This window comes from Dipteris shenzhenensis, chromosome 27 (genome assembly GCF_047967505.1).
Source record: "Dipteris shenzhenensis isolate YYH24624 ecotype China chromosome 27, Dip_SZ_1.0, whole genome shotgun sequence".
In the NCBI taxonomy this organism is placed as follows: Eukaryota; Viridiplantae; Streptophyta; class Polypodiopsida; order Gleicheniales; family Dipteridaceae; genus Dipteris; species Dipteris shenzhenensis.
The window spans coordinates 5,952,125-5,978,036 of record NC_141622.1 but is presented as its reverse complement, the minus strand read 5'-3'; the positions used below and the strand labels follow the sequence as shown (position 1 = coordinate 5,978,036).

The 25,912-nt window shown below is 48.4% G+C and overlaps 1 protein-coding gene across 1 annotated transcript in view; it reads left to right on the top strand.

The window, feature by feature from the left end:
- The window catches only part of LOC147883789 (phosphatidate cytidylyltransferase 2-like), a 46,108-nt gene that overhangs the window by 17,103 nt on the left and 3,093 nt on the right, over window positions 1-25,912 (top strand). Inside the window, exons 4-7 of the mRNA XM_087398098.1 lie at window positions 868-1,009; window positions 11,079-11,235; window positions 11,763-11,810; window positions 12,120-12,206. Coding sequence (XP_087254224.1) covers window positions 868-1,009; window positions 11,079-11,235; window positions 11,763-11,810; window positions 12,120-12,206 — 434 coding nt within the window. The remainder of the gene's footprint in view (window positions 1-867; window positions 1,010-11,078; window positions 11,236-11,762; window positions 11,811-12,119; window positions 12,207-25,912) is intronic.

Genomic DNA, 25,912 nt, shown 5'->3' with positions numbered 1-25,912 from the left:
GCCCCTTCGCAAGATATTTGGCAGTGGTTTTACATGAAGACGCATGTGTAAAGGCGCCTTCCTAGATGCATCATGAAACATGCTTTACGAAGGTGAAACCATTTCAATTCCTGGATGCATCATGAAACATGCTCTACGAAGGTGAAACCATTTCAATTCTTGGATGCATCATGAAACATGCTTTATGAAGGTGAAACCATTTCAATGCCTTCCGGGAATTAATTGTGCTCCACAGATTTAGCAACTCCTAAGAGGACATTGTTTGACCAGATAGCCCGCTCTCCCACATAGGAAGCATGAATTAGGAAGGTTCTTGTATACGATTGGTTGGTGCCTTGGGAAAAAGCTTGACTCTTGACAGTTGCCATCATCTTTGGCTGTTCAAACAGAAATACCAGATACTCTTCTTATTGAGCCAGAATCTCCTCAAATCCTTCCGAACAAATCAAAATTTATTGGATTCTTGCTACTTCTTGTGAGACTGTGGTTTGGTCAACTTTCTCCTACTCATTTCTTTGGTCGATGTAATTTATTTAAAATATAATTAATGTTTATTTATGTTTTTAAAAAATAAAATAAAATATCAAATGGATGGCATGTTGGTCTTGCTTGCTTTCAGAAAAGCAGGTATTTAGATTACCTTAAACTTTTTTCTTTATTTTTGGATAATTTGAGTCCGATTGCATAGCAACATATGCATCCCATGTAAGTTTTGTTTGCACTGCTTGCTTACTTTACAGGTAATTGTCCTACATCCTAAGTTTTAGACTACATAGAGAAGGAAAACGTTTATATGTTTGCTTATATATAATACATTTTGTGTCTCCCATCTCCCCTTATTGATTTCCGATGGGCCTTGTATTGCAGGATTTGTGTGGTTCATTTTGACCTTGAGGAAAGGGAATTACCAATATCAATTTGGGCAGTATGCTTGGACACACATGATTTTGTTTGTTGTATTTACTCAATCAGCTTTCACGGTTGCAAACATATTTGAGGGAATAATATGGTGAGTGTAAGGCAAATTTCATTGTATTTTTTGTTTTATAAATCATGTTTTTTATGAGACATTTAAAAACGTCTCATTTGTTTTCTTTCTTGGATCTTTTGATAGCCAAAAAATGGTTTTAAAGGTTTTAAAGGCTTGCTAGTTGTAGACAATTGTGATGCTTGTGAGTTTGTCATATGCACATAAACAACATTTTCTTTTGTAGTCCACTTGTTGGGTCTCTTTGGAGAGTATGAGAGCCAAAGAGACTCAAAGAAGAGAGTGTGGGTTCTCTTGTTGTAAGTTTGTCAAATGAGCAGGTGCTCTTAGAAGCTTACAATGCATGCGATCAACTTAGACTAGATTGACGTTCTTTAAGATGACACAACTCCTGCGACCAACCTGAGACCATACACTCAATGTAGCGAAGACTTTGTGCCAAGTTCTTACTCTATTACTCACAAGATCACACATGAAGAGACAATGGAAAGAGATGAATAGGGCCCCCCAGTGAGAAAAAACCTCTATTAATTAATTAGTTGTTGGGGGGGGAGAGGGGGGGGGGTATGTGATGGCAAAATATTTAGGGATTAAGGTGGGAGGGGGAGGGGCAATAATTAGTCTCACGCCGGGGGAGGGGGAAAGCTTGAGATTGGGGAGAGGGGGGACCACTTATGAAGGGCATTAAAGAGGAAAGGACATTCAAAAGGGGGAGGGGGATGAGGGAGGATTTATAATACTATCATAAGGAAAGGGGCATATAATATTACTATATAGCTTAGTGGTAGGGATCATGCGTGGGAAAAAGGTTTTTTTTTCTTGAACGTTTGGGAAAGTCCCTCTTGGACATAGTCTAGGCATAAAATAAATTAAGCCATGGAGAAACATAGGTTAACTAATGCATAAATAAATTAAGCCATAGAGAAACATAGGTTAATCAAGCCTCCATGCACCAAAACTAATCAATTAATGGGTTGGAATAGGAGAGGTAAATATGCAAAAGAGACACAAGTTCTGCAGGTTCACAAAGGTTGTACTTGTTGGATGCACATACGAGTAGCATGCCCACCACTCCACCATGGACTGTTGCTCTCAAAGATTGTGTACTGGTCCCATACTATCAACTAGTAGCGCATGACCAGAGCCACCCATTAACATGTTTTTTATTTTATTATGCTACTTGTCACATTATAAATGATAAACTTGACAATTAATTTGGAAATTGAAATGCACAGTGTAAAGATATAATTCTAAAATTTTAGAGACGATACACGACATCAAGTCCGTGGGATGTGATTCTCCTTTTATATTCAAGGTAGTACTTTTATTATTCGTAATGCACAAAGATTAGTGCTTTTTGAAAACTGAATCCCAACAAATGCATGAATATGGGAATGTTTGCGTGCTTCTTGTACAAATATTATTCGTAATTATACTGATGCCTGCATGGCAATCACAACACATAAAAGTCATTCGATAAAAGTCAGTATTGATGGTTTCATGAGGAAAAAAAGAAAAGACGTATCTGTTGAAAAAATGCGATCCATGAGAGTATGGCTGGGTGGAAATAACTAGTGCCATCGCCCGTGATCTGCGAGAGAGTTAGAATAGGGAATGTGTCAATTGGTGTCAGAGCTCAAGGCAAGGAAAGGGATCAAGGGAAGAGAGACGAGCTAGGTGACGGAAGAAAGGCTTGGAGCGCAGAGGTGACGCAAGGTTATCATTTGCATCGCCTGTTCGTGACGTGCGATGGACGGGAGGATCGGTGGCCGTGACGAAGACCTCCGTGGCGGGTGATAATCGGTTGTCCGTGACGGGGAACCTTCGTGGTGGTGGAGGATTTCGATCAGGTGTAGGGAATAGCGGAGCAGGTTGACGTTCTGCTGCGACGACGTGGCGTAGTGTTGACGGGCATCTCAGGTTGACGTTCTGCTGCGACGACGTGGCGTGGTGTTGACAGGCATTTACGTAGGCCTTCCTCCATCAGAGCGTTGTCCATCAATGAGCCTACGGGAATTTGGTCAGTCAAGGAATTCTAGGCCTAGACCTCCCTGGTGGAGCACCGACGGGCGATGACCTGCGTATCATAACTGTCCTGACGAATTGGAGTGGCTAGAACAAAGTCGCAGTTGCAGGCCATATATTTACCATTATAATCCTGAGCGCAGTTAGCAGCAAATGCTTTTGACGTGACAGATTTGCGCACAGAAGAAATAAGGGAAGACGTGACATATTTGCGCGCAGAAGAAATAAAGGAAGGCACGTGATCTTCTAAATGAACGCCCCTACTCAGTCTTCGTGGAGCTTCCAGGGAGCGTTTTTTTCCTCTTTTATAAAAAAATTCTGAGTTGTAGTCGATTCGTTCTGTACAGCAGGGAGTGTCGTTTATCTTTTCTGTATAACAAAAGGGAAAAAAAAACTATTTTCCCTTTTGAAACGATGGAGGCAGAAGGACAAGATTCCAGGGTGAATTCTAGTGAGTCTAGAGCACGGTCTACACAACAAATGTCACATCACACAACACCTACTTTGGTCGGTAGGATTTCGGTATTAGAAGATGCTTTACAGCAAATTATGAACAAGCAGCTTCAAGTGAATGCTGGTCAGAATGAGATCAGGGAGATGGTGCAAGCCTTGTCGGCTAGGCCATCTAGAATTGATAAGGGCAAAGCTCCAGCAGAGCCAGAGCCCAGTATACATTCATTAGAGCGTGCGAGGGTCAAGGTACCTAATATTGCTAATTATAGACCGGAGAAGTACGCTGGTCGGATGACCGAGCGCAGTTTTGATGTGATCGAGGTTTGGTTACACAAGTGGGAAGAAGCCTTCGCCATTTGTGAAATCAGATCTGATCTAAAGAAAATCCGTGAGGCCACTCACCTGTTTATTGAGGTAGCGGATAGATGGTGGATAAAGCAACAGAAGGATCAAGTTGCTCCTACCACCTGGGAAGGGTTTAAAGCTGAATTTAAGAAACACTTTCTTCCACCTGACGAAGAGTCCCGAGCTTGGGATGCTTATAGAAATCTTCGTCAGAGGAGTCTGTCGGTGGCAGAGTACACTGACAAATTCAGGGAATGTGTCATGAAAATAACAGACCCTCTCCCTATGTGGATTCAGTTAAAAGACTATATCTATGGACTGAACGACAAGATCAAAATGGAAGTTCGGGCTAAATATGTGACTACATTAGATGAATCTATTGCAGTAGCCCTGAACTATGAGGATGCCAGAGGCAGATCTAGTGGATTTGTGCAGGCAGGGACTCAGTATGAGTACCCGAAAAAAGGGGGATTTCAGAGGAAATGGGTTTCAAAGACAAGTGTCTCGCAGCCAAGTGGCCAAACCAAGTAGGTGAAGCCGGTTGATGGACCAGCAAAAACAAGTACCACCGTTGGGGTGAAAAGGAAGATAACTCCAATGGCAGTCCGGGCTTGGTCAAAGTCCTCGTTGACCCTTGAACAAAAAGAGAAAGCTAGAAAAGAAGGATTGTGCTTCGGCTGCCTTCAACGACATTAGTGGAAAGATTGTTTACTGAATAAAGACCGTCGCACAGCTACTATGATAATATCTGAATGCGACGTGGAAATTGAAGAGAGTCCCAATGCGGAACATATGCATATGCAATTGGCGGGACCTTCTCAGAGGTTAGTACCTGTGTTGTTAAGTGTGTCTGTTACTAAGTTAGTAAGCGGTGCACCTGATAACATTCTTTCAAAGCCCGCAGCAACGGGGTATACGGTTTTCGATGAGCCCGAGTCGATTAAAATGAAAGGGCAAGTAGCCAGTCATGATGTGATTGTGTTGTTTGACTCAGCGTCCACACACAATGTCCACACACAATGTAATCAACTCAAAGCTTATTAAGAGGCTCAAGTTGAAAACTAGTCCGTCTGACTATGCTTATACAGTGAGCATGGCGGCGGACGGAAGTTCAACTGAAGTATGGGACCAAAGGGTTACCCAGTTGGAACTTTGAATTCAGGACTATGTTGAGAAGCTGGACTTTGAATTGACCAGACTTGCTCACGTAGATATAGCCCTAGGCATGGCTTGGCATTTTCGGAAAAATCCAGCCATTGATTGGAAGAAGCATATTTAGTAGTTCAAGATGAACGGGGTAGAATATGTTTTACGAGGTGAGAAGGATTTACCTCGAGGACCATTGATTTCAGCCATGGAAATTCGGAAGACTCCGAAAGAGTTTCTGTGTCTGTGTATAGCATTGGTAGAGTCGATTGATGATGCATCGACTAGCACTGAGGCTACCCAAGATGGGGAAATGGTCGAGTTGGCTAAAGACAACCAGACTTTAGAGGATATGCTGAGAGCATATGTGTCATTGAGGCAACATACGTGGGACAAGTGGTTGCCATTGTTGGAGTTTGCCTACAATGATAGAAAACATTCATCTACTGGGTTCAGTCCGTTTGAGCTGAACTATGGTTATAGACCAGCCAACCCAACTATAGTTGGAGTACCTCAGAAAGTGCCTAGTGCCGCGAACTTTGTGGTTCAGATAGAGCTAATATCCGCCAAGCTATGGATAGAGCCAAGGTGTATGCGGATGAGAACCGGTCTATAAGAGTATTGAAGGATGGAGAAAAAGTTTTTCTCAGAGTTCCTTCGCACTCAAAGTCGTTGACTTTAGGAGAGTGCTAAGTTATCACCTCGATACTGTGGGCCGTGGTTAATTCTAAAAAGAATAGGCAAGGTAGCCTATAAATTAGAATTACCACCGGGGTGTAAGGTGTACCCAGTGTTTCATGTTTCTCGTTTAAAGAAATTTTTGCATATTGGTGACTCACTAATCGAAGGTGTGGTTTTGTTTCAGGAGATAGAGGATAATGCAAGACGCAAACCAACAAGAATCCTGGACCGAGGAACAATGCAAATACGAAATCAGAAGATACCCACGGTGTTGGGTGCATGGCATGGTCAGCCTCTATCGGAAGCTACCTGGGAATCCGTATACCAGTTACGGAGAGTGTTCCCAGATTTCATCATCGAGGACGCTGATGCTTGAAGAGGGAAGGAATGTTATGCTCTAGCCGAGATAGCATGACCTCGAAAAGATCGGTGGGCATTTTCTCTTAGATGACCAACTTTTGTAATAATTAATGTGCGTAAATGAAATGGTCAAGAGAAGTGACTGCCAAGGTCCTAGGTGAGGGTGAAATGGCATTGACTAGGTGGTGGTTCTGAGTGCTAAGGCCTAGGTGCACCTAAATGTGCAATAATGCCAAGGGGCAAAAGGTCTAAATGTGCCCCAAGAGAGGGGTAAATGGTGCACCAAGTGAAAAGGCTAAAATGATGACATGTGGCAAGGGGAACCATCTAGTGAGTTGTGGGTCTCGTGGATATGCATGAGGAAAAAAAGAAAAGACGTATCTGTTGAAAAAATGCGATCCATGAGAGTATGGCTGGGTGGAAATAACTAGTGCCATCGCCCGTGATCTGCGAGAGAGTTAGAATAGGGAATGTGTCATCCTACCATCCCTCTTTGTCAGAAATGGGGCCTTGGCTATCAAGGCAATCTATAGAAAAAAGATTGACAGAAGCCAAATAGTCATCTTTAGTGACACCTTTAAAATGTGCTGAATCCCAAAAATTTGCAAGTGGCCATCTAGAATTATCATGGTGCATACCCTCGTTCCATTTTGGATAGGTTCCCTTGATCAAGTACCTAATTATCTCAAGGCATTTCTCTCTTTTCACTCTCGCCCTTCTCCTCTCAAATTTTATAGCTCTAGCAGGCTGATATAACGCAAGCATACCTTCATAATTTCTAATAGAATCATGACACAAAACATTTATTAGACTACTATAGACATATCTTGACATGGAAAGCTAGCGTGATTGTGCAAACCCAAATCACCCACATGAGCCTTTAGCTTCTAGTCTAAGAATGTTGTTGGATTTGATGTCCTTGTGCACAATCTGAAGCTTGCAATCATGGTGTAGATAAGCCAACCCCTTTGTAGCACCAACCGCTATATGGTACTTCGCCTCTTAATTTAGATTCTTTGTGGCATGTACTTATATATTTGTACATTAACCTCTTCGTGATAGCAGGATCCATACAGGTCAACTAGGTTCTGATGCCTTATCTTGCCTAGCGTTGTGATTTATACATTAAAACTATCGTCCAATGCTGATTCGGCTTTAAAAATACTAATGGAGCATCCTCGCCTTCCACATAAAATTTTGGATCTATAGCACCAAATATTGCAATTGTATATACCACCAAAATATCACAGTTGCATCCCAATTCGGCATTCCAATCAGAATATAGAGCGGACACTATTCTCAAATAGTAGAACGATCAGATTGTATCTTGTAAGACAGGCATAGGGAAGCCATATGCAAGGCCTCCCCTAGTGTACTCCTACCGTCTCAACTATCGCTTCTCAACAATTCTACAAAGGTAGGCAATCTACGGCATTGTAGAAAGTTAAGAGGATAGCCATCCCACACATTTTCAGAGACTCATTATATCATCTATGAAGGGGCAATCTATGGAAAGAGCCATAAAAGAGTCATCAAAAGGTCAAGCAGTACGTCAATCCAAGTAATCAAGTGATGAGAGAGAGGGTGAGGGTGTTCACACACCTCCTTGATGCCCACCAAGTCTTTATAGATACAAGTGCTTACCAAAGTTAAATACAAACAAAGGAGTTAGCCAAGTGATTAAACGTGGCACGAGGTCCAAAGTTCGAGTCCCATTGGCGGCTGACAGTGCAATTTGTCTCTTCCCAAACATTGTGGATGGCGGGTGCTTGGATTAGGGGGGCTTGCCTACCCGAGTTTGTCCACAAGATCAAATGTCATGCTGCTCTTGCACAAGCTGCATGGCGAGCCTCTGAGGAAGGAAGGATGGAGGCAAGTTAAGGCCGTCCAAGAGGTAGGCAAGGTGGACAAGGGAAGGTAGTGGTGCTCACGTCAACCATAGTGGCTTACGTGGAGGGTTTGTTTTTCCATAGGACTGCATTACTATGAGAAGTTGCTAGGGTGGTAGGGATGTGGCAAAGCGATGACACATGGAGGGAAGTGATTGGGAGGAGGTTGAATAGGGAGTGGGAGTACCACGAGGGGTGTCAGATTACAAAAACATGGATTGTACAGGATGTGAACTATCCTAAGAAGAACGTCGAGTTTGGGGATTCACACTCTGTATCTCATTTCATGTCGTCTCCTAACCCTTGTCCTTCTCAATTCAAGGACTGTTTTGTGTTGTTTTCGTCCTTGTCTTGTCCCCTATGGTGTGTGGAGCAACATTCAAAGTGAATTTGTGTTGTGATAGAGTACCTATGGCCTTCTTTTACGATGCGACAGTAGAGTTTTTTGGACGATACCTTGTATCCCTTATTCCTGCGTCGATTCCTTGCCCTCGATGCTTGATTATTGCAGCATTACTGAAGAGCTTCAACATGCAGCTGAGTCACTCCCCTCAACAACACTTTGTACAATATCCACTTTGGAGGATCAGAGCTCGCAAAGTTCATGCTCTCTTCTTCAGGCAGCCGCTTTGCAAATTTATGAATTGATTGCCGTCCAGATGTCCAACTACTTTCCACTATACTTAACAGCCCTCAATCTACCCTCTCAATGCTTATCTTACACGTTCGGGATTTGGAAGTCATCAACTTCTTGGTAGTATTCTTGTGGGAAAAACCCCTCCACTCTCACCTCCAACAGATTCTGCTCGCCATGGTGTCTATGATCAAGATGGGGACTTGCAATACTGGAAGATTCTTGCAACAGCTTTTCACAGCCCCCAAAGTGAATGGCCTTATGCTCGAGCGTTTTAATTCTGAAATTTTTGAGTGTGTTGCTCCTCATCTTCTATCGCTGGACTGCAACCTCAAGCTTCGGTGCTTTGGACTTTTGCATTGCGATGTCCCAGCAAACGCCGTAGTAAGCTTAGCTCACATATGAGAACTTGTCTCCCAGCTATTGAAAGTCAACTTCTTTTCAAGTCTCGATTTTCGATCTGATCTAAATTTTGGCAGTTGCTCTTCGACACCCTTGTTGTAAACTTAGATGATTGAACATTGCGCCTTTGAAGGTGATGGCCTGGAATTGTTGTTAGGGGATTGCTCATGTTTGGGATATACACCCCTGATTTTCTCAATGTGATGACGAATTCGCAACCATGATTCCATGCCCCAGGAGGCGAGTCCCAACTCCAAGTGGAGTTTCAAATGCTGGGGTACTCCCAAAGACAGTGGAAGCCAATCTATGTAAGAACACCAGGTTGCCTATGTTCGACATACGGAACGTTCCATACGAGCCTGATGAACTTGAGGTCTCTAGTGGGAGCATGACTTCAGGCTTACACAGGTGTACTGCATGACTTCAGCTTGATGAGCTTCGGGTCACTAGTGGGAGCATGACTTCAGACTTACACAGGTGTACTACATTGGATTGTAATTCTGGCAGGTATCTAGCTGTTATTGATACCTTGCAATAACGGCAAGCAACATCAAGTCGAGTTCCAAGGGTATGTCTTCTCTATTTCTTTTCTAAGAGAGCTTTACTTTTGATAAGGGCCGCTACTTTTCTTATAAAAGCCCAGCTTAGCTTACTTTACTTGGATTGGCTCTATCCACAAGGTTTAAATCTCATCCATTCTAGCTTGTCCCGATCTTCAGTCCCTTCTAACCCCAAGTAAGATTGAGTCCTAGCCCCGATCCAATCCTAGATCTTAGGCTAGCCTCGCCTTGACCCTAAATAATCCAATCATGGTTAAGCCTAGTTCGGTACATAACACTACCCAAGAAGGCATGTTACATCCACAAGCTGTCAAAGCTCTCCCTTTCTCAATGTCTCTGCTAGGAGAGCTTTTGCATCACCCATGACCAGTCGTACCTTTGAAGCCCTGTCATCCTTAAGACTGAAGTTGTTGATATTGAAGTTTTTACATTGTATCAAGGTGGGCACCAATCGACAAAAGAATGTCCCTATAAGGTCAAGGAATCTTAGAGTGACAAAAAATTGTGGCATAAGACACTTGTCTCCATGTCATCCACATTAATTCCACAGTACCAAATCGAGGTGGGATCCTAAATACATGGGGATTGAGGAGCCTTCATCATGTGAGCTAAAACTATAAAAATATCCCACCCATAGATAGTATGTCCTAAATATGATCTCCCTTTACAGTGAGGCTTTCTTAGAACCAGTCTCAAACATGCTATCTTGTAAGGGTGAGACCAACTATGCGATCCACAAGTGATCTTGCTTGTGGTGCTTGAATCGCTTGCTGACCAACTGTTTATCCTCAAGGAAGAGAACTATCCGAATGACTAAGGTGTTAGTACTTAGCCCTAGCATGGCCTTGTAGACTAGTTACAATATGTAGCCCTAATCCTTGTCAACCATTCGACTTTGATCGACCAGTTGACTTTGGGGGCATATAGTGGCCGCTCTATTTTGGACAATGAGCTGTGTCGTAGGTGATGGGTTTACAAAAATACTAACTTGGATATCATGATTGTCGAAAAATCATTGAAGTTTTGAAATATGGACATACATTTGTTTTAGTATGCTTGACTATCACCTGTTCTTACTGCGCCGATTTGCAACTCTTTTTATCATACTTGACCAACTTTGTCTTTAGAAACCGAGTATAGCTGCTTATGGATGGTGACATATGCATTGTTTTGCTTGCTAGGCATGTCTACCTTTTGTTTTTCAAAAATAAAAAGTTAGCTCATTTTTCATCTTGTTCCTTTTCTCTTTTATTTTCATCGTAGAATTTTGGACTGTAGAACAACCAAAATCTGAATTTGCACGATTGGATATATTCTAGTCTTACAAAGGTATATATATATAACATTTGTCTTTTGCTAACTCTTGTCTTCTTGAGCTACTCCCTTTCTTTATTCTAATTGCTCAAGGCTTTACTTCAACAATCTATCCTAAATTTCTTAAGCATATTGTGAAAGAGATTGAGCATGTTGTGAGACGGGACTTCGCTTTTGATTTCTTTCAGCTGCCTTTACAGCATCTCTGTATACTAAGGAAAACCGTGTTTTGTGATCCATTCAAGTAATGTTATGAATTTTATCTTTGTTTTGTTTTGCAGGTTTCTTATGCCAGCATCTTTGATTGTCATTAACGATATTGCAGCATATATTTTTGGCTTTTTCTTTGGTCGCACTCCTCTTATCAAACTCTCCCCCAAGAAGACATGGGAAGGTTTCATTGGAGCATCAGTAACGACTGTTCTTTCTGCTTTCCTGGTTGGTTCCATCTCTTACTGTGTGATCTCACGATGGAGGTTCAACATGACCAGGCACGTAGTTTCCTGTGCATTTGCTAAATCAAGGATTTTTAAGCCGTGCCCTGTATGGCATAGTGCTTTACATTTCAGATAAGAACAGCTGGACTGCAAGTAGCTTATGGCACTAAGATGACTCAGGACTAAGTGTGTGTCTTTTGCAGTCTGCAATGTCTCTCTCTCTACTTCACGGCTTTCTTGTATGCATCTATCTCCACATTACTAGCTCCTTCCTTACTCCTTTGGCCACCTCAAGCAGTCGCACCCCCCGTTTTTCTCATCTTGCTTTCTTTTGTGTTGTCCTCAGGAATAAGGGCCTTATCAGGACTATTCATTTTGTATCATTCATGATAAGCTATAGTGACAGCCTACAGGGTCTACCTCTTGACAGTTGTGTTATAGCTTCACGGCGTCATTTCATATATCTGTTTCACCTATGCAAGTTCCCATTTGTCACAACTTAAATCATGGGCCATATTGGTATTGCAGATAGCCAATTGGATGGGACATTCCTTGTGGCTGACATGCCCTCGAACGGTAAGGAGTATGTTGTGTATTTTATGATTGACAAGCATTGTGGTATGAATATCTTATCCGTTTTTAATCACACTTTATAAGACACAGCACCATTAGATTTCAAACCAAGTTAAGAAGTATCAAAATTTTTCCTGAAGTGAAGTTTGTCATGCATTTATGTCTCAAGTGGCAGGGTGTTTGATTGTGTAGCCCTCTTTATTGTTTTTGTTTACATGCACCAAGTGCTAAAAAATATGGCGTCTAGGCTGTCACCTAGATTATCATGAGATCCAGCTGATTTTCTGTCCTTAACCCAAAGCTTCAATGCAGGATCTGTCAACTGGTCCTTTAAACTGTGATCCTGGTCCTTTGTTCAAACCAACATGTTACTCTATACAAGGTTGGGTACCTTCATGGGTGAGCTCCAGACATCCACTTTCCGATGTAGAAAGAAACAAAACGTGATCAGATAATCCTTTACAAATGCAAATCCAGTTGTATTGTGAGCATATTTCCTTTCATGATTTCTAGGTGATGTGCACAAAAGTGTAATACAGAGCTTCTTGTAGATTGATGCTAACAACAATACAGTCAAACTAGCTTTTCATACATTTGGATTTTGGGAACACGGCCAGATTTTGTTTTTCATGTTAACGTAAACTCGTTCTTGTGTCACAAATTCATTCTCTTTCTGCCTCGTTTATCTTTGTCCTGAATTCTTTCGAGTACAGCTTGAACCCAAGCTGAGTGGTGATACCGTCTTTTCTTTGCAAACGCGTGAAATGTGATTTAGTTGCGGAACAGTTCCTTCCATTTTTAGCATGCATATGCTGATTGGCTGTTCCAAGTGACGTTCTGATCATACCACCTAATACCCTCTATGAACAAGCTAAGGCAGGCTACTTACTGAAATTTGTCTTTCGCTTCAATTTCAAGCAAGTAAATGCATCCAAAATGGGCTTGTATAGAAGGATTGACTAATAAATATAAGAGTGAAATAGATTGTGTGGAGGCAAGACAGCCTCTACCTGGCTGCGTGCCCCCGGCCCTGGTCTTCTCCTCCACCTCACCCTGCCTGCTTGTGGGCCGCGCACACACTATGACCTCAAGATGTGGGCACGCTAATCCCAAAACCCTCCCCCCCCCCTTCCGCGATTTCAGCTGCCACAGCCCACCGTATGGGCTGTGGTCGCCGTACAGCCAGCGGGCACCTGCTAGCATCTAGGCGCTGCTCTAGCCCGCGGTCACCAGCAGCTAGGCACTGCTCCCGTGCAAGAAGGCTGCCATTAGCCCTTCGTGGGTCATCAGCCAGGGCCTTCCTTGTCCACTAGTCGATTTCCAACAAAGGTCCTTCATCGAGCTCGGGAGCTTTCCAGGCACTCCCTGCAGCAGACATCAGCCAGCTCTTGTACTAGGGGCTGGCAAAGAGTGACCAGCCAGCAAAGCGTCTCATTTGAAGGTCCAGCCAGTCCCCTCAAGATCATGAATCGATGAAGGCAGCCACGAGTTCGTAGTGCACTTCAAAGATGATTGGTGGCTCGCTCTTTCTCTTGGCAGCTTCCCATTGCCTTTTCCAAGATTGAGAGCTTGCTTGTGGAAGAACTCCGGGGCTGTTTCTCCATACAATACGACTTCCCCTACTCAATCTCGTTCAAGCCTGCACTTATCTTTCAAGGTTCAGATAGAGCTTTTTCCTTTGCTGTGACGAGTTCTTGGCAGACTTTCCCCTCACAGGTGCTCTCTTTTCCCTCTCTTTCTTCTCCTTCCGCCTCCTAGTTTCCCGCCTTTCTAGCAGGAGGTGCAGTTTATTGCTCATTGTTGGTGATTGGGACTTTTGGTGGCGACCTTTGGTTTGGTTAGAGGGGCTCTATGGTAGCACCCTCAACTCCCTTAGTTGTCCAACTATCGGTGGGCATTCGGCACAGTTCTAGAGTACCCTTCAGAGTCAGAGGCAGCTGTTGTGACAGATGATGGGTTCCTCGTCTCAGATTGGTTGTAGAGAGCCCGAATGCCCTTCCAGAGGTGTTTTTCTTGGAGACTCTTGAGGGAGGTACTCTTTGCCAGACACTGGAGGTCTCCAGATTACCAGGCCAGTGTTGCAGGGTTCCATTTTATGAGCAAAAACCCCCGAGCGGCGAGCGGACAAAGGTAGGAGGGGTCAAAATATATAGGCTCAAGTCATTTTTGGGAAGCACAAAATTTCAAATTATTTCAAGGAATATGTAAGTAAATATGAAATATTGATGAACAGAGATAGATATAAATATACCTTTATATTATATATATATATATATATAATGTCCAAATAGCGACTTATTTTATGACTTTCAAATATCCTCTTTACAGCTCCTCAGGATGATCTAAGGAAAATATATCACGTCTTTTTAATAGACCCTCTAAGTGTATTCTGCTAGAGGAATATGGTTTGAAGAGCTTGCCCCAACACTATTTCGCCAACGGCCTACAAAGGATGGGTTATAACTTTTGCTCCTTAGCTCAGATTGAGGAGCTGTAAAAAGGAAAAATATTTTAAAATTTCATTATCTATGCAATGGTAGGCTTAAAGTTATAATTTTTATAGGTATAGAAGAGATAAATTGGAAGTTTCAAGATGTATATGAGAGTGAAAACTTTTTCCTAATTCATATTATGGTAGGAAGGAGTTTAGTAGGGACCACATTTCCTTAAAAGTTCTTAGGTTTGGAGAATTGGGAATATTTTGAAAATACCTCCCTTGTCTTCCCATATTTGATAATGTATTAGAGATTAATTTATGATCGATAATAATGGGTTCAATTATGAGATTTTCAATATCCTTTTCCTACTCATCCAAGGAATATGGTATACATTGTTACATGAGAGCTTCTCAATACTTCAAATATGGGATTGCTAAAGCTAAGGGAAATCCTTTTAAATCGATTGAATTACCATAATCCTCAAAAGAGACTATGGTAGGGAGGGATTTATAGGAGTTTCTAAAGTGTTCACTATTTGTTCATATATAGATGATGTTCTCTAAAATGAGGGTTATAATGATGAATAGGTATATGGTTCCATAAATGAGAAATTAAGAAAGAATTGTATATTCCTTTGAGAAATATACTAGCATGGTCGGTGTCAAACATCATCGCTCGGACTTTTTTGCTCGTAGGTTTTTGCTCGAAAAATGTGTACATCCGCGAGTGTTTGAGGTGCAAACAGAAGGGGCACCTAGCTAGGGATTGTACGAGAGGCTTGAGCAGGTCCCATCCCTCCCCACAGGAGACACAGGAACAGCATAGGAGGCCACCCAGGTAGACACATCAACAATCTTAGCGACAGTAGTCGGAGTCTCAGACTCCCTGTGTTGAGTTTTCTGAGGGAAGATGAACCAAGGTGGGGAAGAAGAAGCAGAGTAAGTGGGCCAAAAAGAACCAACGATAGTGTGCCAACCGTAAGAGGCGAGCACAAGTAGCTACGTAGTCATAGGGAGACTAGGTTGGAGACCCCCAGGTAGGTGTATTCAGAGAGAGGGCCCTCGACCTCAGGACATTCTTGTGGCTCCTTCGAATGCAAGACTTCTTACCCGCAGGATCTTCCGCAGCAGCAGGAGCAGGCTCCTAGACTCACCCTCCCTAGAGTTCGTCGGAGGAGCCTCAAAGGCTGCAGGTGCCATTATCGCAGCGATCTTTGACTTCGGTAGTGGCAGGTTCTGTACAGCCTCCCCCCCATTCCCTTGGACCCGCCTACCCTCTCTCCGCAGTTCCCCTCCGCACCTTCCCTCCCCCCCGCCTCCACCACCTACTCTTCCTATTGTGATTACCCTCACCACCCGCCCCCCTCCCCGTCCTACAGCTCCTCAGGCAACAGCAACCTCGCCCGGGGCCTCTTCCTCGCGCAACCCCTCGGATCTGCCGTGGACCCCTTGTCTATGAGCAAGGGCAAGGCAAAGGCCACCTTGCCGACCTCTCCTCAACCGTAGGTCAGCTCTTCAGGCACACAAGATTCAACATCTTCTTCTCATACCTTCAGGAAGAGGGGTACAGATGCTCAGTCCTCAGGCCTACACATACGTGCTGGTAGGCCTCTGTCGAGAGAGTTTTGGCGGTTGGGAGCGTGGAACTATTTGGAGATCCCAAATACGTTCCCCATGCCCTTGGAACTGACCATTTTGATCTTGCAGCCCCGAAAAGGGGCATCATCACGGTAGGATCCCGCACCCACCCAGTTCGGATCTTCCAGTTTGCCTCCACAAGGGTGGAGAAGTGGACTCCAGAGCTTTTCGATGTGATGATGGAACATCATGTATACCAGATGATGGACGAGTGGATGGGGCATAGGGCATGTATCTATGGCTTGCTCATGGTCTTCTATGTATTTTCAGCTCGGCTTCTCCCCAAGATCAGGTGTGGCAATAGCTGCCACCAGAGGCACTTCTAGAGGCTTCAGCACTGCGCTGACTTTTTGGTGTAGATGTTTCTTTCATGCAATAAGGGGCAGGGAGAGTGGGGATTGAGCCAATGTCGATCCTGGTTCGTCGGCACATGGATACAGGTTATCTCCCTCCAAACCTCCAGCAACACTGAAGTCCGGTTTCCTAGAGCAATCTTGCTCGCTGCTGCCCCATTCCCAAGAGCTTGACAGTGGTGAGTTGGAACGTGCATGGTCTTCACAACCGTGCGCGTAGTCAGTCGTAGTATCTGATTCGCTGGCAGGAATCGCAACGGGCTCTGGTAGGTAGACCAGTTGACTTCCTCTTGATTCACAAGCACATGTTCTCAGCATCAGACATCACACGTCGACACCATCTCCTCAATGGAAGGGGGCCAGAGATTTGGTCCCACGCAGTTGGCAGGAGCGGAGGGGTATGCATGTCAATATCCCAGGCGGTGGGCCCAAAGATATTTGCACAGGGCGAGCTCATACCAAGTCACGCAGTGTGGATGGGTCTTCAGGTAGGAGAGGCCCGGATTGGTATATTGAATGTGTACGCTCTGACGACGGCTTACAAATTGCCTCCCAGAGGTGGACTTGTGGATTGTTGTTGGTGACTTTAACAACCTAGATTTCATGAAGGATAAGTAGGGAGGAGCCTCTTTCGTAGAGATGCCAATTGGGGAGAGGAGTGCTTGGGAGCAGTTCATTTTTGCGATTACCAAGGCAAGGATCCATGGTGCGAGCCTGAATTGACCAAGCTTCCGAGCAAACACTGTAGTTCACCTTTGGACAGCGGCGTCATGATGGTTTGTTGGAGCACCTAGATAGATTCTATATAGGGGACTGGGCTCTACTTTGAGGCGGCTTCAGCGGTATTCTAGCAGGAACCACAATGTCAGACCACTCTCCGGCGGTCCTTCACTTGGAGCAGCCCGTCGTGGACTCCCTAAAACGGTAGTCCATATACCCTATAATCTCCCACAGGGGGTGGAGGTACAGCAAGCGATAGTAGATCTCAAGAGACAGCCCGAGGATAGACCCTACGAGAGGTGGGCAGCATGGGTGGTTGAGAGGATCCAGCAGAGTAGTCAGGTGCTCCAGGGCCAGGCTCTTAGATGGAGAGTTGCTCTTCAAGAGCAAGAGAGCACGTCGTCGAGACCTAGTGTCTATCGAGAGACTCAGGAGCAGGATTCGGGGTCCCAATGGCTCAGGGACCGCTTGGAGTGTGCACGATTGGAACTACAAGATTTGGAGGTCCGTAGAGTAGAGTTCTCCTATCACTCTTCCCGGGCCAGATGGGTCCAACAGGGCGACATGATGACTAGACAGTTTTTCCAGACCACAGGACCACGGTCTGCAGGGATCTAACTTCAGCGACTTAGGGACTCACAGAGACATATGCACACAGGCCCTCAGGAGATCCTCGAGATGACCACGGTCTTCTACCGTTAGCTCTTTTAGTTGGAGGAGGCTTCACTCACCAACTCTTCTGGCTAGAGAAACGGTATGGGACCAGGTTCTCTCAATTGTTACACTGAGTCTTAGCAGACATTTGGAGGCGTCCTTTACTAATGAGGAGCTTTGGGAGGCCTTACAGGCTCTTCCAACCCAGAAGTGCCCCGAAGAGGAGAGCTCGACTCCGAGCTTCTTTCAATGCTTCTAGGAGTATATTTCCACCCTACTCAAGTTAGCTTTTGAAGGGGGGAGATAGGTTAGATATATGTAAGTAGAGGATGATCACCCTTCTTGGCACGGCTTACTAGATCTTGGCCAAATTCTTGAGCCAGCATCTGAGACCCCACTTACCAGACATCATTCACGAGACGCAGAATGGTTCAGTTCAGGAGCGTAGCTTTTTTTTTTTTTGCGCAAAAAGTAATGCTAGTTATATTACTTGAAAGCGAGAGTACAAGAAAGCCCAAAGGCCAGCGGGCTGCAATCACAAAATGGATACAGCCCGAGGAGCCAAAATGCTAATTACAAGCCTCTCAGGGCATAATCATCGGAGAGTGGACAAACAGCCACGGTGGGGGGCCGTAATGCCACTGAAGACTCTGAGTGGAGTGCTGGAAGAACAACTCCCGGTGGTCCCAGTCGCGAAGGAAGCGTCGTCTCTTTTCCTTCCCTGCCTGGGACTCCCCCTGAATCTGATCCCACTGACCCTTGAGGAGCGTGTGAACGATCGTGCTCCAAATGTCTGCTAGGGTTTGGGTAGCAGAAGAAGTCTGATCTCCTACGGTCTGCGCGCATCTGGAAGTCCAGATATGCCAGCCCGCAATGCTCCCTATGATCTCCCAAACTGGGTGCCGAGACATCGCTCCTGCATTTGTCTCCGTCAGATGCCAAGGGAAGCTGTCCATGTATGCCCAGGTGGCTTGCGTGATGAAAAAGACGGGATCCTGTGTCTAGAGAACTCATAAGCCAAGTGATGTCCCATCTCTGTGCTGCACCAGCAAACGGCTCCCCAAGTGATCCTCGGGTGCAGCCCTCGCTAAGATCCCCATGACTCCCTTCCAAACTGTCTGCGCATGCGAGCAGCTCCAAAGACAGTGCGTCAGGGACGACGACTCCTGAAAACACATCTGGCAATGCCCCTCCTTCCCCATCTGCCTCAGCCAGCTGCCAACTGGTAGCCCCTTGTGTGCCACCATCCAAAGGAAGTAAGAGATCTTCCTCAGCCGCCAGCTAGCCCAAAGAGTCTTCCAGAAAGTGTGAAGAAAGACCAGAGATATCCCCTAGGCATACCAACTATGTGCCTGTGTGGGTAGCCCGCGTTGGAGAGCCCCAAGAGCACGCCTACCCGTACGCGCACTGTAAGCGAAGAAGGGGGTAGGGTTCTTTGAGGTCTCCAATGGTGGCCAGCGCCACTCCCCTGGGTCCCACTCCACTTGTGTCAAGGAACGGCCCTCCCATATCCAGTCTCCAATCTTGGTCCTGCATAATCAGGGGGTCTATATGCCATGTCTTCCCTTGCAGCCCTACAATGCGAAGGCGCTGCCAGGGAAGATGGGGGTCGATCACGGCCTCTCTGCTCTGTAGGCGGCTATCATCGGCGACGGAGAAGAAGTGTATTGAGGAGTTCGAGAAAAGGCCTGCAACCACCAAAGGAATGCCTCGTGGAGTGAACTGTCCTAGCCACCTCTCATCTCCCGGGAAGAGCTGTCCTGTGACCATGGGAATCCTCCAACCTATAGGAATGGCAGCATCAATCTCCGCTCACCGAGCCTGGATTCCACGTGCCGTACCTACTGCTGCTGCCAGCTCGCCTGGGCTCAGCTGGCTATAGACGTCCCTCCAAACCCGGAGCAAGCGCGCGGGCCCACACGCCCAGAGCGCCCAAGGGATATGGGATCTCTCTCCAAGCTGGCGACCTGTATCATCTGTCACCTGGCTGCTCCAAATCAGGGGCTGTCTGTCTATCTCCTCTCGGCAGCCAGGGGGAACCTGGGAGAGGCTGTGTCGCAACTTCCTCCAGACCGAGACGAGGCTATGGAGGAAGGGGGGACGGGGCTGAGTCAAAGGGGCAGAAGTGAAGATCCACCGGATAGAAGGTTGCCAAACACCCCCTCTCTGGGGGGTACACGCGCTGAGACCATGTTGTAGCAAGAGCTTCCACATCTGCCCTCCTGGGGTCAGACCGCGGATGACTAACTTGCCAAGTAGTGCCTGACTCTGCAGTTCTGGATCTATGATGCCGAGGCCGCCCTCTATCTGGGGGAGAATGACCGTCTGCCAGGCGACCCTGGCTCTGGTGGTGCCGGAACCGTCTGAACCACACCATAAGAAGTTCCGCACCAGTCTCCTCAACTCGGCTACACATGATCTCGAGAAACACCAGCAAGAGGCCACATACCAAGCAGTGGCAAGAAGGACCTGGTTGACCACAAGGGCCCTGCCTGCAAGGATAGCCGAGCCGTGCTCCAGAAAGCAAGCTTCCGTCGTATGGAGGCTAGGACCAACAAGAACTGCTGAGCCGGCGTGATGTCCAGGCCTACCTGGAATCCCAGGTAACGTGTCGTCTGTCCTCTAGGGATCCAGCGAAACCCTAGGAAAATACGCCACTGTGAGCTGGCTCCCGGATCCGTAAGAAAACCAACTGACTTATGCCAGTTGATTTTCGCCCCAGTCGCAAGGCAAAAAATCTCTAGGGATAGTCTCACTTGCTCCAGTGACTCGACATCATCCTGCCCATATAGGGCTGTGTCGTCTGCATACTCGGAGTCCAGAAGTTCTGCATCGTCTCGAATAGGGAGACGCATCCTGCGAAGACCAGTGGTACGGGCTCGAAGGAAGTGAGTCATGGCCTCCGCAAAAAATAGGAAGAGGTAGGGCGCTAGCGGACAGCCCTGACGCACCGAGCGCTCGAGTGTGAATCTCTCCCCCATCCTGCCACTGATGATAACCCGACTGGAGGCCGACCTATAGAGGCTAGCAATACCTCTGATCCACTCGTCCGGGAAACCGAACCGAGAGAGTGTACCTTCGAAGAAGGACCAGTCTACCCTGTCGTACGCCTTCTCAAAGTCGAGAAGGAGTATGGCAAGGTGCTGGCCACTGTGCTGAGCCCATTTCGTCGCCTCTGAGAAAGTGAAAATGTTGTCCAAAATGCTGCGATCTTGGACAAAACCAGTCTGGGTGTCATGAATCAAGTCGTGTAGCAGGGGGTGGATGCGGCTATTGATCATCTTGGCGAGGATTTTGTAGGCGGTCGAGAGGAGGGTGATAGGGCGCCACTGTCTGATCTCCTGACGGTCCCCCCCTTTGGGGATGAGGCAAATCAAGCCTGTCGCAAGGCCCTCTGGCATCTGCCCGCTGGAGAAGATATGCTGGAAGGCTGCGAGCAAGGGCCGGTGGATCTGCTCCCAAAAGGTGGTGAAGAAAGCTCTGGAGAGGCCATCCTCACCTGGGCATTTCTGCCCATCAATAGCACTCACCGCATCCTGCATCTCCGCCACGGTGAAAGGGGCGAGAAGGGAGTCACTCATGCTAGGCTGCACGAGCCGCGGTGTAGACCTCCACACCTCTCCCTACAAAGGCGGCCATGAGGGTCTGGGGGCTCCTGCTAAAACAATGATCTATAGAAATCTGTCGCCAAGTCCTGGACCTCGTCTGGATCTGTCCTGACACTACCATCCTGCGCCCTAAGAGAACGGAGCTGTTCCCCTGCTGACCTCTGTCCATGGGTCCTGAAGAACTCTCTGCACATCCTGTCGCCTTTCCTAGCCCAGAAGGACTTGGAAGCATGAAATGAGAACTCTGAGCGACGCTAGGTGATCTCCTCTAGCATGGCTTGGGCCCGAACCTCCTGCTATCTGAGCTCCTCAGAGCCTGGAGAAGACTGCTGCATGCGCTGAATCGAAGCGAGATCTCGCCTGAGATCCCTCTCCTTCGCCCAACATCGCTGCCTGACCTGAATCGCCTCTTGCTGACAGATGAGGCTAGACTCAGCGAGCGCCTGAGCTACGTGTACTGCCATATCCCGGTGGGGTCCAATCCTGCTCCCACAGGTCCACTATCCTGCTGTGAACCGCTGCTCTGGAGTAGATGGAGACTGGGATCCGGCATGAGCGTGGAGGTGATTAGTGAGAGGCTGAGTCGAGGACTAGGATGACTGGGGCATGGTCTGAGAGTGTCGTCCCTGGAACCACTCCTGACTCTCCACCTCTGCGAAGTGCCCAATCGCTGACATAGAAACGGTCCAGCCGCTCCAGATGTCTGCCTCCCTCCCTCTTGTAACCCCAAGAGAAGTCCAGACTCCCTGTCCATCTATGAAAGGAAGGCTCCCTCCAGCTGTCCCGACCTCCCACTGCGAATAGGAAGGAGTCCCAATCTACCTGCTCTGCCTGAGCTATACCAAGGAACTTTGGGCCTCGTCCCTGTTGATCCTCTAGGGTCTCAAGGTTGTTGAAGTCCCCTCCTACAATCCAAGAGTCCATCTGTCAAGGATCTCCAAAAAGCGGCTCTCCGTCTGAGATCGGTCGGGGCATAGATATTGAGGATGCCGATGCGGGATCCCTCAATATGCAAGCCCACCCAAAGCGCACGTCCTGGGATCAGAGTGCCAAAACCACACACATGCTGAACTAGAGAAGCGTCGATGGAGGTACAGACACCTCCGCTCCTCCCCTGCTCGCCAATCAAAGGTTCCCAGTAGGTGTGGGAGCGTCCTGTGAGGACCTTCCCACAAATACTGGTCTGAGAAGCCGAAAGCTTGTGTTCCTGCAGTAGGAGCACATCTACCCTTCCTACCAAGGCTGGCTGGAGCTCCTGTCTGAGCACCATCTTCCTGGGGTTGCGGGTTCCTGATGAGTGGAACTCGTTGACGTTCCAAGAGATAAATGCGTAAACTCATAGGAGGGAAGGTGGGCCACAAACAGCTGACTGCTTGCGGTCGATGTCGAAGTGGTCGGAGGATGGCCAGTGTGCAGACGAAGGCGCTTCTGTGAGGGTTTCGAAGGAGAGGCCGGATCATCGGACCCATCCTCTAAAACCTTCAGCAGAGGGGAGAGGCCCTTTGTCTCGTGGTGGTAGGCTCTCTCTAACCAGCTCGACACCTCTGCCAGGGAAATATTGTAGAAGCCCGCTACCTCTGAGGTCTCCACGGGCGGAGCCCTTCCACGTAGGCCCACTCCAGAGGTGGCCGAATAATGACCAGGAGTCGGAAACGTTTGGCGCTGTGGCGCCATCGTAGACAAACGTCACCCTCCTTCCACTGCTGCTGAAGAAGCTCCGCTGCTCTGCTACCGATCCAGTCCTGCACCTGCTCCTGGGACTGATCTCGTATCGTCTCCCAAACATTTTCATTCGTCCATTGCTCATTCCCTTCATTGGAGATAGTGAAGGAATAGCTAGGACCATCGTGAGGGGCAAGGACGGACACCTTACCCTCCGCCATCTTGCGGAGGAAGAAGATGCTGATGTCTAGGCATGCAGGGAAGGAGCCAATACCCACTGCATCCAAATAATCCCAAGGTCCTGCTCGATAAAACTCCAATGGAAGAGCTCTAGGAGCAGCCCTTGGGCGTGGGGACGATGATGAGGAGTTTGAACCAGAGAGAGGGGTGCTGGCCATCTGCGGGAAAGGGCCTCTCCCCTCTGCCGGGCCAGGAGGGATAGGCGCGGGTGAGGTCTGTGCTGGCTTCGGGGCTGTAGGTGGCTCAGGCGGAGGGGGGGTTTCCCTCTGGATCAAGCTCGAGGAAGAGAATGGAGCGGAAACCACTGGTGCTGGGGGGGATCCTGGAGGGGGTGGGGGTCGGGGGATCGAGGAGGAGGGGGGAGGGGAAGGAGGGCGGGGTGAAGGATGAGGGGGAGGCTGGCTGATCTTCTCCTTTCCCTTCTCCTTCCCCTTACCGGGCTGCTGGTGAGTAATGACCACAGGGGGGGGCTCTTGCTGTAGATGGGCAGGTTTTTTGGGTCCTGCTTTGTTTCCCTTCCGTTTTCTTTTGACCTCCGTCCAACCTTCCCCTTCGGGAGGGGATGTCACTAACTGGTGGGGGGGATCCTGAGTTGCCTGAACGGGGGCCTTCTGAGGTACTGTACCCGTGAAGCGAGGACAGGAGCACGCCTGGTGCCCGAAGCCATGGCATCTCAGACACTGATTTGGGTGACTAGTGACCAGAATGCGCTGCGTCACCACACCTGTGTTCGTCTTGATCTCGAACTCCGAGGGGATGCTCTGCGGATCGAGGACTGCCACTTTGACTCGTGGCACCCCTTGGGTTGCCGCCGCATCAACGTAGGTGTCCTGCATAGGCCAGCCAAAGTGTGCCCCCAGGTCCTTGATGATCGGATGAAGCTCGGTTGCTAGACCTGGGAAGATAAGGGTAGCTGGATGGCGAGGAATGCGAAAGCGGGCATTGAAGTCCGCTACACTGAAACCCCTGTACCATGGGACCATGAGGATGATCTTCCCACCCACAGAAGTAGGGGATCGCCTGACCATATCGCTCGCAACCTGTGCTGATGAGAGCTTGAGCCAGAAGATGCCACATCCCATGAGTGCAACCTCCTCGATGTGACTGTCCTCGAGGTAGAGGGTGGACTGCAACCAGTCCCTGATCTCTGCTCGTGAAGGGGAGTAGCCAATGACTCTCCCATAAACGGATGTCTGGGAGAAGTCAGTGGCGGCCTGCTTCACCAAGGAGACCTGGTGCTCTGTCAATGTTATGCGATAGGCTGATGGAGGGGGGGGGTCCGTCTGGGCCACCGGTTCCAGGCACGTGGCCGCCATATCGCACTGACTAACTGCGAACGCTCCAAAGGCAGGGGAAGGAGAAGGAAACGGAAGAGGCGGGGATGGGGGATTGAGGTGGGGGAGGGAAGGAGGAGGGATGGAGAGGTATGAGGAAGCGGGGGGGGAGAGAGGTGGTGACGAAGGGGCGGGTGGCGGAGGAAGGAGGAGGAGAAAGAGAGGGGGGGGGGGGGCAGCGCAGCGCAGGGGGGTGAGAGGAAAGGGAAGGGAAGGTGTGGCAGCGCTGCACGAGAGGGGGTGGGGAGGAGAGGTGAGGAAGGGAGGGAAGGAGGAGGGGCAGCGTAGCGCCGAAGCGGGGAGAGGCAGGAGGGGGCGGGGGGGTTGGTAGCACAACGCGAGGGGGTGGAGGCGGGTGGGGGAGCTGAATGCGAAGAGGGGAGGAGCGGAGAGGAGAGGGGAGGAGCAGAGCGGGGGGGGGAGCGACGGGCGGAGAGGGGAGGAGTGGAGCGGGGAAGCGGGGACGAGCGGAGCGTGGAGAGGGGGAGGAGCGGAGCGACGGGCGGAGGGGGAGGAGAGGGGGCGGAGGGCCGCGCGGGGGCGGCAGTGAGGGAGGAGGTGGAGGGGAGGGCCGCGCAGCGCGAGGGGGGGGTAGACGGGAGCGGAGGAGGGGAGGGAGTTCGCAGGAGCTGTTGCAACCAACAAAAAATTATGTCACAGGAGCGTAGCATCCTAGATAACATCTTCACTTTTTGGGAGGCAGTGGACTGGTCCAAGGAGTTGTCGCAGCTTCTCACCATTCTTCTTTTGGATTTCGAGAAGGCATATGATAGAGTGGAGTGGTCCTTCTTGGAGGGTACCATGCGTAAACTTGGCTTCTCAAAGATATGGGTCAGAGGCTCGTGAAGGGGAGTAGCCAATGACTCTCCCATAAACGGATGTCTGGGAGAAGTCCGTGGCGGCCTGCTTCACCAAGGAGACCTGGTGCTCTGTCAATGTTACGCGATAGGCTGATGGAGGGGGGGGGTCCGTCTGGGCCACCGGTTCCGGGCACGTGGCTGCCATATCGCACTGACTAGCTGCGAACGCTCCAAAGACAGGGGAAGGAGAAGGAAACGGAAGAGGCGGGGATGGGGGATTGAGGCGGGGGAGGGAAGGAGGAGGGATGGAGAGGTATGAGGAAGCGGGGGGGGGAGAGAGGTGGTGACGAAGGGGTGGGTGGCGGAGGAAGAAGGAGGAGAAAGAGAAGGGAGGGGGGGGGCAGCGCAGCGCAGCGGGGTGAGAGGAAAGGGAAGGGAAGGTGTGGCAGCGCTGCACGAGAGGGGGTGGGGAGGAGAGGTGAGGAAGGGAGGGAAGGGGGAGGGGCAGCGTAGCGCCAAAGCGGGGAGGGGCAGGAGGGGGCGGGGGGGTTGGTAGTGCAACGCGAGGGGATGGAGGCGGGTGGGGGAGCTGAATGCGAAGAGGGGAGGAGCGGAGAGGAGAGGGGAGGAGCGGAGCGGGGGGGGGAGCGACGGGCGGA